The following is a 13,185-nucleotide window of genomic DNA, read 5'->3' as shown; positions in this document are numbered from 1 at the left end:
TGTATAAGGATTTCAGTAGGGTGTTTGATAAGGTTCCCCATGGTAGTCTATTGCACCAAGTACGGAGGCACAGAATTGAGGGTGATTTAGCGGTTTGGATCAGAAATTGGCTAGCTGAAAGAAGACAGAGGGTGGTGGTTGATGGGAAATGTTCATCCTGGAGTTCAGTTATTAGTGGTGTATGCAAGGATCTGTTTTGGGTCCACCACTGTTTGTTAATTTTATAAATGACCTGGATGAGGGCGTAGAAGGATGGGTTAGTAAATTTGCAATGACATTAAGGTCAGTAGAGTTGTGGATAGTGCAGAAGGATGTTGTAGGTTACAGAGGGACATAGATAAGCTGCAGAGCTGGGCTGAGAGGTGGAAAGTGGAGTTTAATGTGGAAACGTGTAAGGTGATTCACTTTGCAAGGAGCAACAGGAATAAAGAGTACTGGGCTAATGGTAAGATTTTTGGTAATATAAATGAGCAGAGAGATCTCAGTGTCCCTGTGCATCAATCCCTGAAAATTACCACCCAGGTTGATAGGGCTGTTAAGAAGGCATACAGTGTTTTAGCTTTTATTAATAGAGGGATTGAGTTTTGGAACCATGAGGTCATGCTGCAGCTGTACAAAACTCTGGTGCGGCCACACTTGGCGTATTGTGTACAGGTCTGGTCACCGCATTATAGGAAGGATGTGGAAGCCTTGGAAAGGGTTCAGAGGAGATTTACTAGGATGTTGCCTGGTATGTAGGGGAGGATTTATGCGGAAAGGCTGAGGGACTTAAGGCTGCCTTTGTTAGAGAGAAGAAAGTTGAGAGGTGAGACATATAAGATAAATTATATGTCCCACAGTGAGAGCCTTTTCCCTCAGATAGTGATGGCTACTATAAGCGGACATAGCTTTAAATTGAGGGGTGATAGATATAGGACAGATGTCAGAGGTAGTTTCTTTACACAGAGAGTAGTTGGGGCATGGAATGTACTTCCAGCCAGCAGTGGTAGACTCGCCAACTTTAAGGGCATGTGAATGGTCATTGACAGGCATATGGACGAGAATGGAATAGTGTAGGATAGATGAGCTTCAGATTGGTTCCACAGGTCGGTGCAACATCGAGGGCTGAAGGGCCTGTACTGCACTGGAATGTTCAATGTTCTAGTCTGGCTGTGTCTGTGGAGAGTGAAATAGATCAATATTTCCAGTTTCTTCTCTGAAGTGTCATACTGCTCTCGAAACATTAATTCTGTTTCTCTCTACACAGACCTGCTGAGTTTCTCCAGCATTCTCTGAGTTTGTTTGAGAAATGTTCACATGTTGACATTGTGAATTTGGCCTCTATCCTTCCGCAGAGGTCTGAGTACAATCAACTAGACCAACTTTCAGAATTGGGCTTTAGAAAGGATAGAGTTGAAAAGCATGTTGTTGGAAAAGCACAACAGATCAGGCAGTATCCAAACAGTATAATGCCTTCATCAGGAATCCTGCTCCTCGGATGCTGCCTGACCTGCTGTGCTTTTCCAACACCACCCTTTTCGACTCTGATCTCCAGCATCTGCAGTCTACACTTTCTTCTTTAGAAAGAATATCAAAACATTGATTTAATAAAATATATTGACTAGTTCCCAGTCCACATTCCATCACGTTGTAAATAGCAGGGAGATTCAGAAAGAACAAGGGAAGACAATATAAAATGAAAAGTACGCATGAATGAATCGCAGGAACAGAGAGGTCTAGAATGTTACAAAGGCTGTTCGAAAGGATCCTTGGATCATAAAGAGACAAAATTCTAACTTGTTCTGGAACCAGGTTAAAATTGGGGTCATGTAGGAAGAAGTTGTGAGAAAGCATAATGTGCCTCTGTGTTCTAATTTTGGGAACCAGATTTTCCGGAAGGATGTTAAGGACATGGAGAGGGTGCAGGGAGAGTCCCTGGAATATTAGCTGAGATGTGGAAATTCACAGAGCTGTCCAGACTGGAGAAGCTGGGATTGTCCTGCTCCATGTGGTGAGGTCAGAGGGATGTAGTGGAGTGAATGACAGGTGGATAGGACAACATGGTAAAAGGGGGAGGTGAGGGTAATGTTGGGAAAATAGCCTTTTCCATATGGAGCAGTTTAATGAATCCCATCTGGTTACAGCAAGTCAAACCTTGCAGCGTACCCACCCTGAGTCTCATAACCATTGAGTGGAAGGTGTGAATAGTCCGGCTGGTTATTGAGTCTGATAGCTTTGATGAGTGAGCTTTACACTGTTGATGTTACATAGGGAACATACAAGGTGCTATCTAATGCTGGAGGTTCCAGACTGCCTCATTCTCATCTGGACATGTTCTGTTGATGACACTCTGCACTATTCTCATGTATTAGACTCTGACACTGAAACAGTATAAGGGCTACCGAGGGGCACAGAATCTTTCATTGCAAACTGAGTTTTATTATGACAGTCTAATCTTGATAACCCAGGTGATATCATCAGCATAAAGAAGGAGCCTAGGTCTTGAAATACAGACTCAGACCCAGCTGAATACCTATGGCTTATCTGGGTCCCGCGCAGACTCGACATTGTCTCTTCCAGGTTTTGCCGAAGGTCGGCAATGTTCTTCACTGTCCTCATTCTCCTGGTTTCTGGATCTTCACCTGGAACAGCGAACAAGAGGAAACACAGTGAGCCCCCAGAACCTCGCATCACCATGTGTTTTTAATATAACATTGACATTAAATAAATAGTTCACTCAGAGTTTATTTTACATTGAGATCATCCAAAACCCAGCTGCTCGTGACCTCCCACCAAGTGGGATTCCGCCATCGCCCCCGTGTGTACTCCGGGTCCTGCATAAACAATGCCTTCACAATTTATTATCGCTGCTTTCAAATCCTTCCAAGACTACATCCCTCTCTGTCTCTGTCATCTCCCCAAGGCCCACCCCCCCCCCCACCCCCACACACAACCAGTTTGAATCTCTCTGTGCTAATTTTGGACCATCTATCATCGAACATAGAAAAGTACAGCACAGAACAGGCCCTTCGGTCCACAATATTGTGCCAAGGATTAATCTTAATCCAAAATAAAATAACCTAACCTGTACTCCACTCAACTCACTGCTACCCATGAGCATGTCCAGCAGTCACTTAAATGTCCCAATGACTCTGCTTCCACCACCACCACTGGCAACACATTCCATACATTCACAACTCTCTGCGTAAAGAACCTACCTCTGACATCTCCTCTATACCTTCCTCCTAGTGTCTTAAAACTATGACCCCTCGTGCCAATCAATCCTGCCCTGGGGAAAAGTCTCTGTCTATTGACCCTATCCATGCCTCTCACTTCCTTGTTACACCTCGATCAGGGCACCTCTCTTCCTCCTTCTCTTCAGAGAAAAAAGTCTGAGCTTAGTCAATCTCTCTTCAAAAGACAAGCCCTCCGGTCGAGGCAGCATCCTGGTAAACCTTCTTTGCACCATCTCCAAAGACTCCACATATTTTTAGGGTGATCAGAACTGGACACAATATTCCAAGTGTGGTCTCACCAGGGACTTGTAGAGCTGCAGCAAAACCTTGCGGCTCTTAAACTCGATCCCCCTGTTAATGAAAGCCAAAACACCAAATGTTTTCTTAACAACCCTATCCACTTGGGTGGCAACTTTGAGGGATCTATGTATTTGCTCACCCAGATCCCTCTGTTCCTCCACACTGCCAAGAATCCTGCCTTTAATCCTATATTGAGCATTTGAGTTCGACCTTCCAAAATGCATCACTTCGCATTTATCCAGGTTGAACTCCATCTGCCATTTCTCAGCCCAGCTCTGCAGCCTTGTGTATTTCCTTGTGTAGGTTGGCATCAGATTTTGTTTGATAAGTGAAGTGTCTTGGGATGCTTTATTATGCTAACAGCGCTATATTAATGCAATTTGTTGTTGAACATAAACAGTAACTATCAGAAACTAACAATGGAAACAAGTTTTATGGACTGTTTGAAAGAGTTATTCCATTAATGCCTTCCCAGGACCCCACAATTACCTTTCATTTTGTAAACATTAATCCAAAAGAAATAGGACCTGGAGTAGGCCATTCAGCCCCTCAAGGTAAAAACAATGACTGCAGATGCTGGAAACCAGATTCTGGATTAGTGGTGCTGGAAGAGCACAGCAGTTCAGGCAGCATCCAATGAGCAGCAAAATCGACGTTTCGGGCAAAAGCCCTTCATCAGGAATCAGCCCCTCAAACCTGATCTGCCATTCACTAGGATCACTCTCATTTCAAACATTAATGCGGAATACATGACCACCACTTCCTCAGGGAATGTACTCCAAATTACAACGTTTCACTGATTCTTTCAAAAGGGTAGGGGTGGGGCGATGTCTGACAATACTCATGAATCCTCCCTCACTGACACTGTATACTTGGGGGCACCTCATCCCTTGTGGAAATTAGGTAAAGATTCTAGGACCTAAAAAGTTTGATAATTAGTACCAAAGACTCCAGAACTTTCCGCTCCCCTAGCCAAGCTGTCCCAGTACAGTTACACAATGTTAACTACCAGACAATGTGGAATTTTGCCCAGGTATGTCCTGTACACAGACAGGAGAGCAAGCCCAACCCAGCCAATTCCCGCCCCATCAGTCTACTCTTATCATCAATAAAGTGATGGACGGTGTCAGTAACAGAGCTATCAAGCAGCACCTGCTCAGCAATAACCTGCTCAGTGACGCCCAGTTTGGGTTCCCCCAGGGTCACTCAGCTCCTGACCTCATTACAGCCTTGGGTCAAACCTGGACAAAAGAGCTGGATTCCAGAGGGGGGGGTGGGGGGGAAGGGACGTTGACATCAAATCTGCATTTGACCGAGTGTGGTATCATAGAGACGTGGCAAAACTGAAGTCAATGGGTATCGGGGGCAAACTCTCCGATGGTTGGAGTCATACCTGGCACACAGGAAGATGGTGGTGATTGTTGGAGGTCAGTCATCTCAGCTCCAGGACATCTCTGCAGGAGTTCCTCAGGGTAGTGTCGTAGGCCCAACCATCTTCAGCTGCTCCATCAATGACCTTCCCTCCAACATAAGGTCAGGAGTGGGGATATTCGCCAATGAGTGCACAATGTTCAGCTCCATTCACCACTCCTCAGTCCGTGCTCAAATGCAACAAGATCTGGACAACATCCCGGGCTGACAAGTCGCAAGTAACATCCACAACACACAAATGCCAGAAAATGACCATCTCACCACCTTTATTAAGGTAAGACTTCGACTTTAAGATCTGGGTGTTTTTCTTATCTTTTGATTTTTTTTCAGCTTTTTTAATAAGTTCTGATTTTGTAACCAAGGTGTTACCAGAGAGTGGTGACTCTCTACACTTGCATGTATTCATGCATTCCTATACTCGAGTACACATGACAGTTAAATCTAATTCTAACCTCCAAAATAAAATTCTAATCTCCAATAAGAGATAACCATCTATTACCAGTTAACATTCATTGGTGTTACCATCACTGAATCCCCTAATATCAACGACCTGAGGGTTACCACTGACCAGAAACTCAACTGGATGATCCATTTAAACACAATGGCTACAAGAGCAGGTCAGAGGTTAGGAATGCACTGGTGAGTAACTCCCCTCCTGACCCCCCAAAGCCTGTCAACCATTGACAAGTCAGGAATGTGATGGAATACTGCCCACTGTTCCAGAAGGCAGCTCAGCACTACCCTATCCAGAGGCTAGGAACAGGAAATCAATACTGGCCCATCTAGCGAGCCCCATATCCACTGAATTAAGAAACTAAGATTTGAAACTTTATAGCTCCCCTGATCTTGGGGTATCGTACCTCCCACATCCTTTACTGAAACAACAGGTGGACAAACTAGGGGAAGTGCAACAGGAAGAGAGCTGGACATACTTCCCACATGCTGAAAATGTGTTGCTGGAAAAGCGCAGCAGGTCAGGCAGCATCCAAGGAACAGGAAATTCGACGTTTCGGGCATAAGCCCTTCATCAGGTTTATGCCCAAAACATCGAATCTCCTGTTCCTTGGATGCTGCCTGACCTGCTGTGCTTTTCCAGCAACACATTTTCAGCTCTGATCTCCAGCATCTGCAGTCCTCACTTTCTCTCCATATTTCCCACATGCGCATGACACAATAAGGGTCACAGTGAAACAGTAAGAATTTTCTGTAAAGACTCTCCCAGAATGTTCTCCCTCAGCCTGGTTGACCCCTTGTCTTATTGGGTGTTTTGTGAGATCTTACTGGGGGCCAATCTGTTCCCAGGAGTGGCTGTGTAACAACAGCACCTGTACATCAGGAGGAAGGTCTATAACACGTCCTGTCAATGTCCAGGGATAGCTCTGACAAGTTGAAATTCTTTCCTCAGCACTTGAGAAGCATTGAAGAGTTAAGTCATATTTCTTCATTCTCCAGTTTGAGGATTGAAGCTGCTGACCCAAGAGTTTCCAAAAATAAATTAACAAATCTGGATTTAACAAAACTCCATTGTACAATCCGCATACACTGCAATTTTAACAAGGAGCAGGATACTGTGGCTCCCTGCAACAACAACATAGCAACACGAATTGGCTACTCAGCCCCCTCCAGCTTGCTCTGACCCTTTACCCAGCGCAATGGGGACCTCCGTGCCTGCTGCATTGGCATTCAGAGGGACTGAGAGGGACTGCGGTTTTCAAGGAACTCCCACCTCAACAACGCCATCATTGGAGCTTAGTAATGTTGAGGGGAATGATCAATTCCACATTTTTATAGAGCAGAGGAGATTGAGAGGGGACATGATTGAGATGTTTAAAATAATGAAGGGCATAGACAAGGTGAACAGAAAGAGACTTCACCCCTTGGTGAGGGATCAATGCCTGGTTATATAGATTTAAGGGAAGGGGCAGAGATTTCGAGGTATGTAAGGGGGAAATATTTTCCTCCAGAGGGTAGTGGGAATCTGGAACTCCCTGCCTGTAAGGATGGGAGAGGCAGAAACCCCCCATCACATTGACGAAGGATTTAGATGTATAGTTGCAATATCAAGGGCACACTGGGCTATGGAGAAAGTGAGGACTGCAGGTGCTGGGGATCAGTCGAGAACGTAGTGCTAGAAAAGCGCAGCAGGTCAGGCAGCATCCAAGGAGCAGGAGAATCGACATTTCAAGCATAAGCCCTTCAGCAGGAACGAGCCAAGTGCAGGAAAATGGGATTAGAATAGTCAGGATACAAGGGGCTGAAGGGTCTTTTTCTCTGCTATAGACCTCTCTGACTGTATGAGTAGAACCATCACCTCCTCCGACTCTCCCACAACCAGACGTTTCCCAGGCGGGAATTTAAATTCCTCAATTAATGTTGTGACAAGAGGCTCCAAGTCTAATTCTCAGGCCCTCCCGAACATCTCTCCTGATCGTTACAATCCGTGGGGGGGGGAAGGGCAGAGACAAAAGTGGAGCCCATTTTGACATTTAAAGGGAACTCACAAACAGCTTAATTATTATTTTATTACACATGGCCAAAAGTTAGTGGATGATAACATTAATAATGGGCGCTGGGTGCTGCTGGACAAAAGAAAAAGTGTCCATCGAAGATACCTTCCTCAAGCTGGTGATGATGATGATAATAATAAGGCAGTCATTCAATTGGGGAGTCCAACCAGTATCACCTAATCAAAGGAGGACCCAGGAATTCAGGAAAAGGTACATCAAAGTCAATCATAAAAACATTAATGCCAACAGTAACAGGATTGTTCAAAATACTAATACAAAAAAGAAATCCTCGCTGTACAGGCCCCACTGACCCTTTGAATTTGAAGATTTACAAATCAAACATGAAAGCTCGGAGGATTAGAATTTAAACCCGATACCCTCTCTGCCTGAGCGATACCTAAAGACACAGGTATTGGCCCCAGGAACAGTTTCCAATGCCAATTATTGACAGTGGGAGACTGGGAACGTGCTGTTCTTTTTGTAATTCAATCTGTGGGGGGATCTTTCTCCCTGACTTTAATGTACTCAGTGCCAGAGCAGATCGTGGGCTGTAACAGCTACAAGGTGCTCACTCGCATTCAGGGCCTCTCTGATGTTCCATGGAAGTGCTGCACAAACACAGCAAACACACCTTCTTCCTTGATGGTTTTGTTCTGCTGCACCGGATTGGACGGAAATCTCTATCATGGGATAGGGATTGCTCCAAGAATCAAAACAAATCTCAACCATTCTCTGTCCCTCTCAGATACAGGTTCAAGTTGATGTCCTTAATGATCATTAGAACACAAGAAATAGTAGCTATCAAAGACCATTCGGCCCCTCAAGCCTGCACCATTCTATAAGATCATTGCAAATGGTTGGCCTCAGTCCCACCTTCCCAGCCTATTCATATCTCATCTGATTCCTTGAGAGATGTAACAATTTCTATCCCAGTCATGAAATATAGAAACATCAAACACTGGAGCAGGAGTCCAGGTCGTTCTCCTATAACACAATAGTAGCGTTCTTGTGCAACCCCACATTATCAAAAAAACCCCCACCTTAGAAACAGCACTCAACATGCTGCTGATGTAATCACATTACAGCCAACATAGGTTTTAAAAGTTTGCGTTTAAGAAACAGCGTCCCCAATTCATCAACCGTGTTATAGCGAAAATCAGTCCTTTGAGCCTGTTCCACCTTCAATATGATCATAACTAACCATCTAACTCAGTCCCCTGTACCCGCCTTCTCCCCAAACCCTCTGATCCCTTTAGCTCTAAGAACTACATCGAACTCTTTCTTGAAAATATTCCATGTTTTGTCCACAACCACTTTCTGTGACAGAATTCCACAGGCTTCCCACTCTCTGGGTGACAAACATTTCTCCTCATCTCAGTTCTCAATGGCCCACCCTGTATCTTCAGATTGTGACCCCTGGGTTTGGGCTCCCTGATCATTGAGAACATTCCTTCCATGCCTTTACAATGTCTGGTCCTGTTAGAATGTTGTAGGTTTGTATGAGATCTCCTCTCATTCTTCTAAACTCCAGTAAATATAATCCTAACCTCCTCCGCAGCTACGTCCAAGCCCGGGAGTCTCTGGAGAAGGAGCACGCAGTGTTCATCAACACCCTGGAGTTGTTCAGGGAGAGGTGGGCACCGCAGGGAGTGGAGTGCATTATTTTCTCCTCCAACTCTATTTAGATTTAATCCCTGCCCTTCCCTTCACTGTTTGATCACACAGCATTGCCCTTTGATGTGAAGGGCACTGCTTGTCACTGGCCACTCGGGTGTTTCCTTCCTTCCTGGTGGTGGAATATAAATAAAGATTTAATCACCTGTTGTTCCTCACTGTATCCTATACCTGCACACACACAATATGGGTGCTGGGGAAAAATAAGCACGACCGCAGTTAGGCGGTAATGCAGGGGTAAGAGAACAGAAATTATACAAACAGAGGGAATTTAGAATTTCCTCAGAAAAAAAGATAAATATATAAAAGAAAAGAAAAAATATAATCCTAACCAATCCAGTCCCTCTTCATGTGTCAGTTATACCCCCTCAGGAATCTGTGTGATAAACCTTTGTTGTACTCCATCCACTCACTCCCTGAATAATTATAACAATGGTGTGTCCATAACTCCCTGGGACAGGGAATTGCAAACATTCATAACCCTGTGAATGGAGTAATTTATTGTCACTGCTGACGGTCGGTTCGCCCAGCTGGTTAGACCGTGATGCCAATAGTTCAGGTTTGACCCCAATGCTGACGGTGGTAGTTTTTCACCAGGCCCTGGGTTAATGCCCCTGAGTGGGGATAAAAGGATCCTTCTCAGGATGGCAGCCAGCAGCCAGTGGTGTTCCGCAAGGCTCAGTGTTGGGACCACAACTTTTCACTTTATACGTTAACGAACTAGATGAAGGAACTGAGGGCATTCTGGGCTCAGTTTGCAGACAATACAAAGGGAAGGGAAAGGAAGGCAGCATTGAGGAGGTGGAGAAGCTGCAGAAGGGTTTGGACAGGTTAGGAGAGGGGGCACAGAAGTGCCAGATAGAGTACAATATGGAAAAGTGTGAGGTCTTGCACTTTGTTAGGAAGAAATGAGGGGAATATTCAGAAATCTGAAGTGTAAAGGGACTTGGAAGTTCTAGTCCAGGTTGAGTAGGTAGTGAGGAAGGCAAATACAATGTTGGCATTTATTTCATAAGGACTAGAATATGAAAGCAGGGGTGTACTTCTGAGACTTTATAAAGCTCTGGTCAGACCACAATTTGAATATTGCGTGCAGTTTTGGGCCCCATACCTTAGGAAGGATGTACTGGCCCTGGACTGGATCTAGAAAGGTTCCTGAGAATGCAAGGCTTAACAAATGAGGAAAGTTTGAGGATTCTGGGTCTACACTCCATTGAAACTTACCTGAATACTGAATGGCCTGGAGAGAGTGGACATTGGGAGGATGTTTCCATTCGGAGGGACTACAACCTGAGAGCACAGCCTTAGAGGAAAGGGAAGACCCTTTAGGACGGAGATAGGAGAAACTGCTTCAGCCAGTGAGTGGGGAATCTGTGGGATTCACTGCCACAGAAGGCTGTGGAGGCCAGTTATTGAGTATGTTTAAGGCTGAGATAGAGAGTTCCTTGATTGTTAAGGGGTTCAAAGGTTACAGGGAGAAGGTAGGGAAAATGATGTTGAGAAACTTCTCAACCATGATTGAATTGCGGAGAGGACTTAATGGGCTGAATGGCCTAATTTCTGCTCCTATGTCTAATGGTCTTCTGGTCTCATGCTATATATAACCAGCACATTTTTGTTAAAGTGTTGTTTTTAGGCCAGCATTCATTTCCCACCCCAGGGGACAGTTTAGAGTCAACCCCATTGCTGTGGGTCGGGAGTCACATGTAGGCCAGACCAGGTAAGGATGGCAGTTTCCTTCCCTGAAGGACATTAGTGACCCAGATGGGGGTTCCCAACAAAGATGGAACTATGGTCATCACTAGACTCTGAATTTCAGATTTTTTATTGAATTCAAATCCCACCATCTGCCATGACAGGATTCACACTCAGATCCCCAGAACATTAGTAATACCACGAGGGCATCACCTCCCCTCAATGTGGGGCGAAGATACTCAAAACGTCTGGCCGCCTCTGTTGGGACAGACCATTTCTAGTCTGATATGACTCTTATTTGGGGGGTGGGAGGTGACATGGAGGTGGGAGTTGACAGGGGTGGAGTGGTGAGCTTTGGGGGTTGGAGTGGTAAGGGATTTGGGTTAAGTGTTAGTGTGGGGTGGGGGTCGGAGGTGGTTGGGGGTGAGGGTGGAGGTAGAGTGGTAGGTGTGGAGTGGTGGATGGGGGTTGGAGTGGTTCGGGTTGGTGGTGGGGGTTGGGGGTGGGGGTATGAGTGCAATGTGGTGGGATGTGGGGGTGAGGCTGGGAGGTGGACTGGGGGTGGGAGGTGGTTGTGAGTGGAGTGGTGTGTTGATGGGGGTGAGATGGGGGGGTAGACTGGGGATGGGAGGTGGTTGGGGTTGGAAGTTGGGATGGGGGGAGTGGTAGTTGGAGTGGTGGGGGATGGGGGTAAATAAAGCCTGGAACAAATGGACAGGACTTTAAAATGAGGTTTGAGGGTAACTTCAGAAAAGGGGATTACAAATCTGAAACTCGATCCCTCGAATGGCTGTTGAGGCTGAGAGTTAATTCAAACCTTTTGTTGTTTAACTGACCCAAAGAACATAGAACTGAGCTTTTTTTTTATATTCCCCACAGAGTGGAAACAGGCCCTTCGGCCCAACCAGTCCACACTGACCCTCCGAAGAGTAACCTACCCAGACCCATTTCCCTCTGACTAATACACCTAACACGATGTACAATTTAGCACGGCCAATTCACCTAATCTGCCCATCCTTGGACTGTGGGAGGAAATGGGAGCACCTGGAGGAAACCCACACAAACACGGGGAGAACGTGCAAACTCCACACAGACAGTTGCCCGAAGCTGGAACTGAACCTGGGACTCTGGTGCTGTGAGGCAGCAGTGCTAACCACTGAGCCACCATGCCGAGCGTGCTGAATGAATCTGGGCTTTACCAGAATATCATTCAATGCCAAGAAGCTCAATGGGCTGAATGGCCTGTACCATGTGGATTTTACAAGAGCTGTCTGTACATAAAGTATCCAACACAAACACTTCACAGAATAGTTATCTTTAAAAATGACAGTAAAGGGTCTATAAATCTGGTGATAAGTTAAATCAGTTACAGTTACTAATCCCTAGAAACTTCCCAGTTTATTAGCTATTCTCACATAATTACTTTTCTCTTTAAATATTCCCGTGCTGATTGTTGTTTGAAAATGATGAGGATTCACTGATGTGCTGTAAGCTGAAGGACACCCTCGGGTATTAATAAGCTACAGCACAACCTGTCACTGGGATGGACCAGAAAGCAGAGTTTAACCCTTCCCACCAACTGGAGTTTCAGGCTGGTAGCCAGTTACAATTGGACAGGTCACCCTTGCCTGGAGCTGACTGGGCCCAACAAAGTCTGATTTCTGTCTTTGCTTCACTGAGCGAGGTCCAGGGATCTCCCACTCAACACTGTTCACTGACTGGATCCCAAAAACACAATGAGGATTGGATACATTGGACTGCACAAAACACTATATAGGACAAACAGGAAGACAGCTAACAATCCGCATCCACGAACATCAGCTAGCCACAAAACGACACGACCAGCTATCTCTAGTAGCCATACACTCAGACAACCAGCAACATGAATTTGACTGGGAAAACACCACTATCATAGGACAAGCCAGACAGAGAACAGCCAGAGAATTCCTAGAAGCATGGCATTCATCCCCAAACTCCATCAACAGACACATTGACCTGGACACCATATACAAACCACTACAGCTGAAACTGACACCCGGAAACGGCAAGAACATCCATCAACAGACACATCGACCTGGACCCCACATACAAATCACTGCAGCTGAAACTGACACCTGGAAGCGGCAAGAACAAACCAATATAAATACCGGAAGAAACATCAAAGCAGCGCTTCACACGAGGCTCCAACAGCACTGATGATGTTCCCTAGCCAGGGAACTAAACGTTTGCAGCAAAAACTTCCAGCTCGGCGAGCAGAACCACAACAACGGATACCTGAGCTACAAATCTTCAATCAGATTTTATACATTATCCCACCAGGAGAACTAAATCAGGACAAAACCACAAGAATCTCTTGATGTTGT

The 13,185-nt window shown here is 45.5% G+C and overlaps 1 protein-coding gene across 8 annotated transcripts in view; it reads right to left on the bottom strand.

The window, feature by feature from the left end:
* Positions 1–13,185, bottom strand: part of nav3 (neuron navigator 3) — a 440,932-nt gene that overhangs the window by 209,511 nt on the left and 218,236 nt on the right. For 7 of the 8 annotated variants that reach the window (XM_060839577.1, XM_060839579.1, XM_060839580.1 and 4 more), the window contains one exon: positions 2,513–2,621. The exons of the other annotated variant lie outside the window; for it this stretch is intronic. In XM_060839577.1, coding sequence (XP_060695560.1) covers positions 2,513–2,621 — 109 coding nt within the window. The remainder of the gene's footprint in view (positions 1–2,512; positions 2,622–13,185) is intronic. 8 annotated transcript variants of the gene reach the window in all.

The sequence above is a fragment of the Hemiscyllium ocellatum genome, chromosome 19 (genome assembly GCF_020745735.1).
Source record: "Hemiscyllium ocellatum isolate sHemOce1 chromosome 19, sHemOce1.pat.X.cur, whole genome shotgun sequence".
Classification (NCBI taxonomy): Eukaryota; Metazoa; Chordata; class Chondrichthyes; order Orectolobiformes; family Hemiscylliidae; genus Hemiscyllium; species Hemiscyllium ocellatum.
This window is presented reverse-complemented; position numbering and strand designations above follow the sequence as displayed.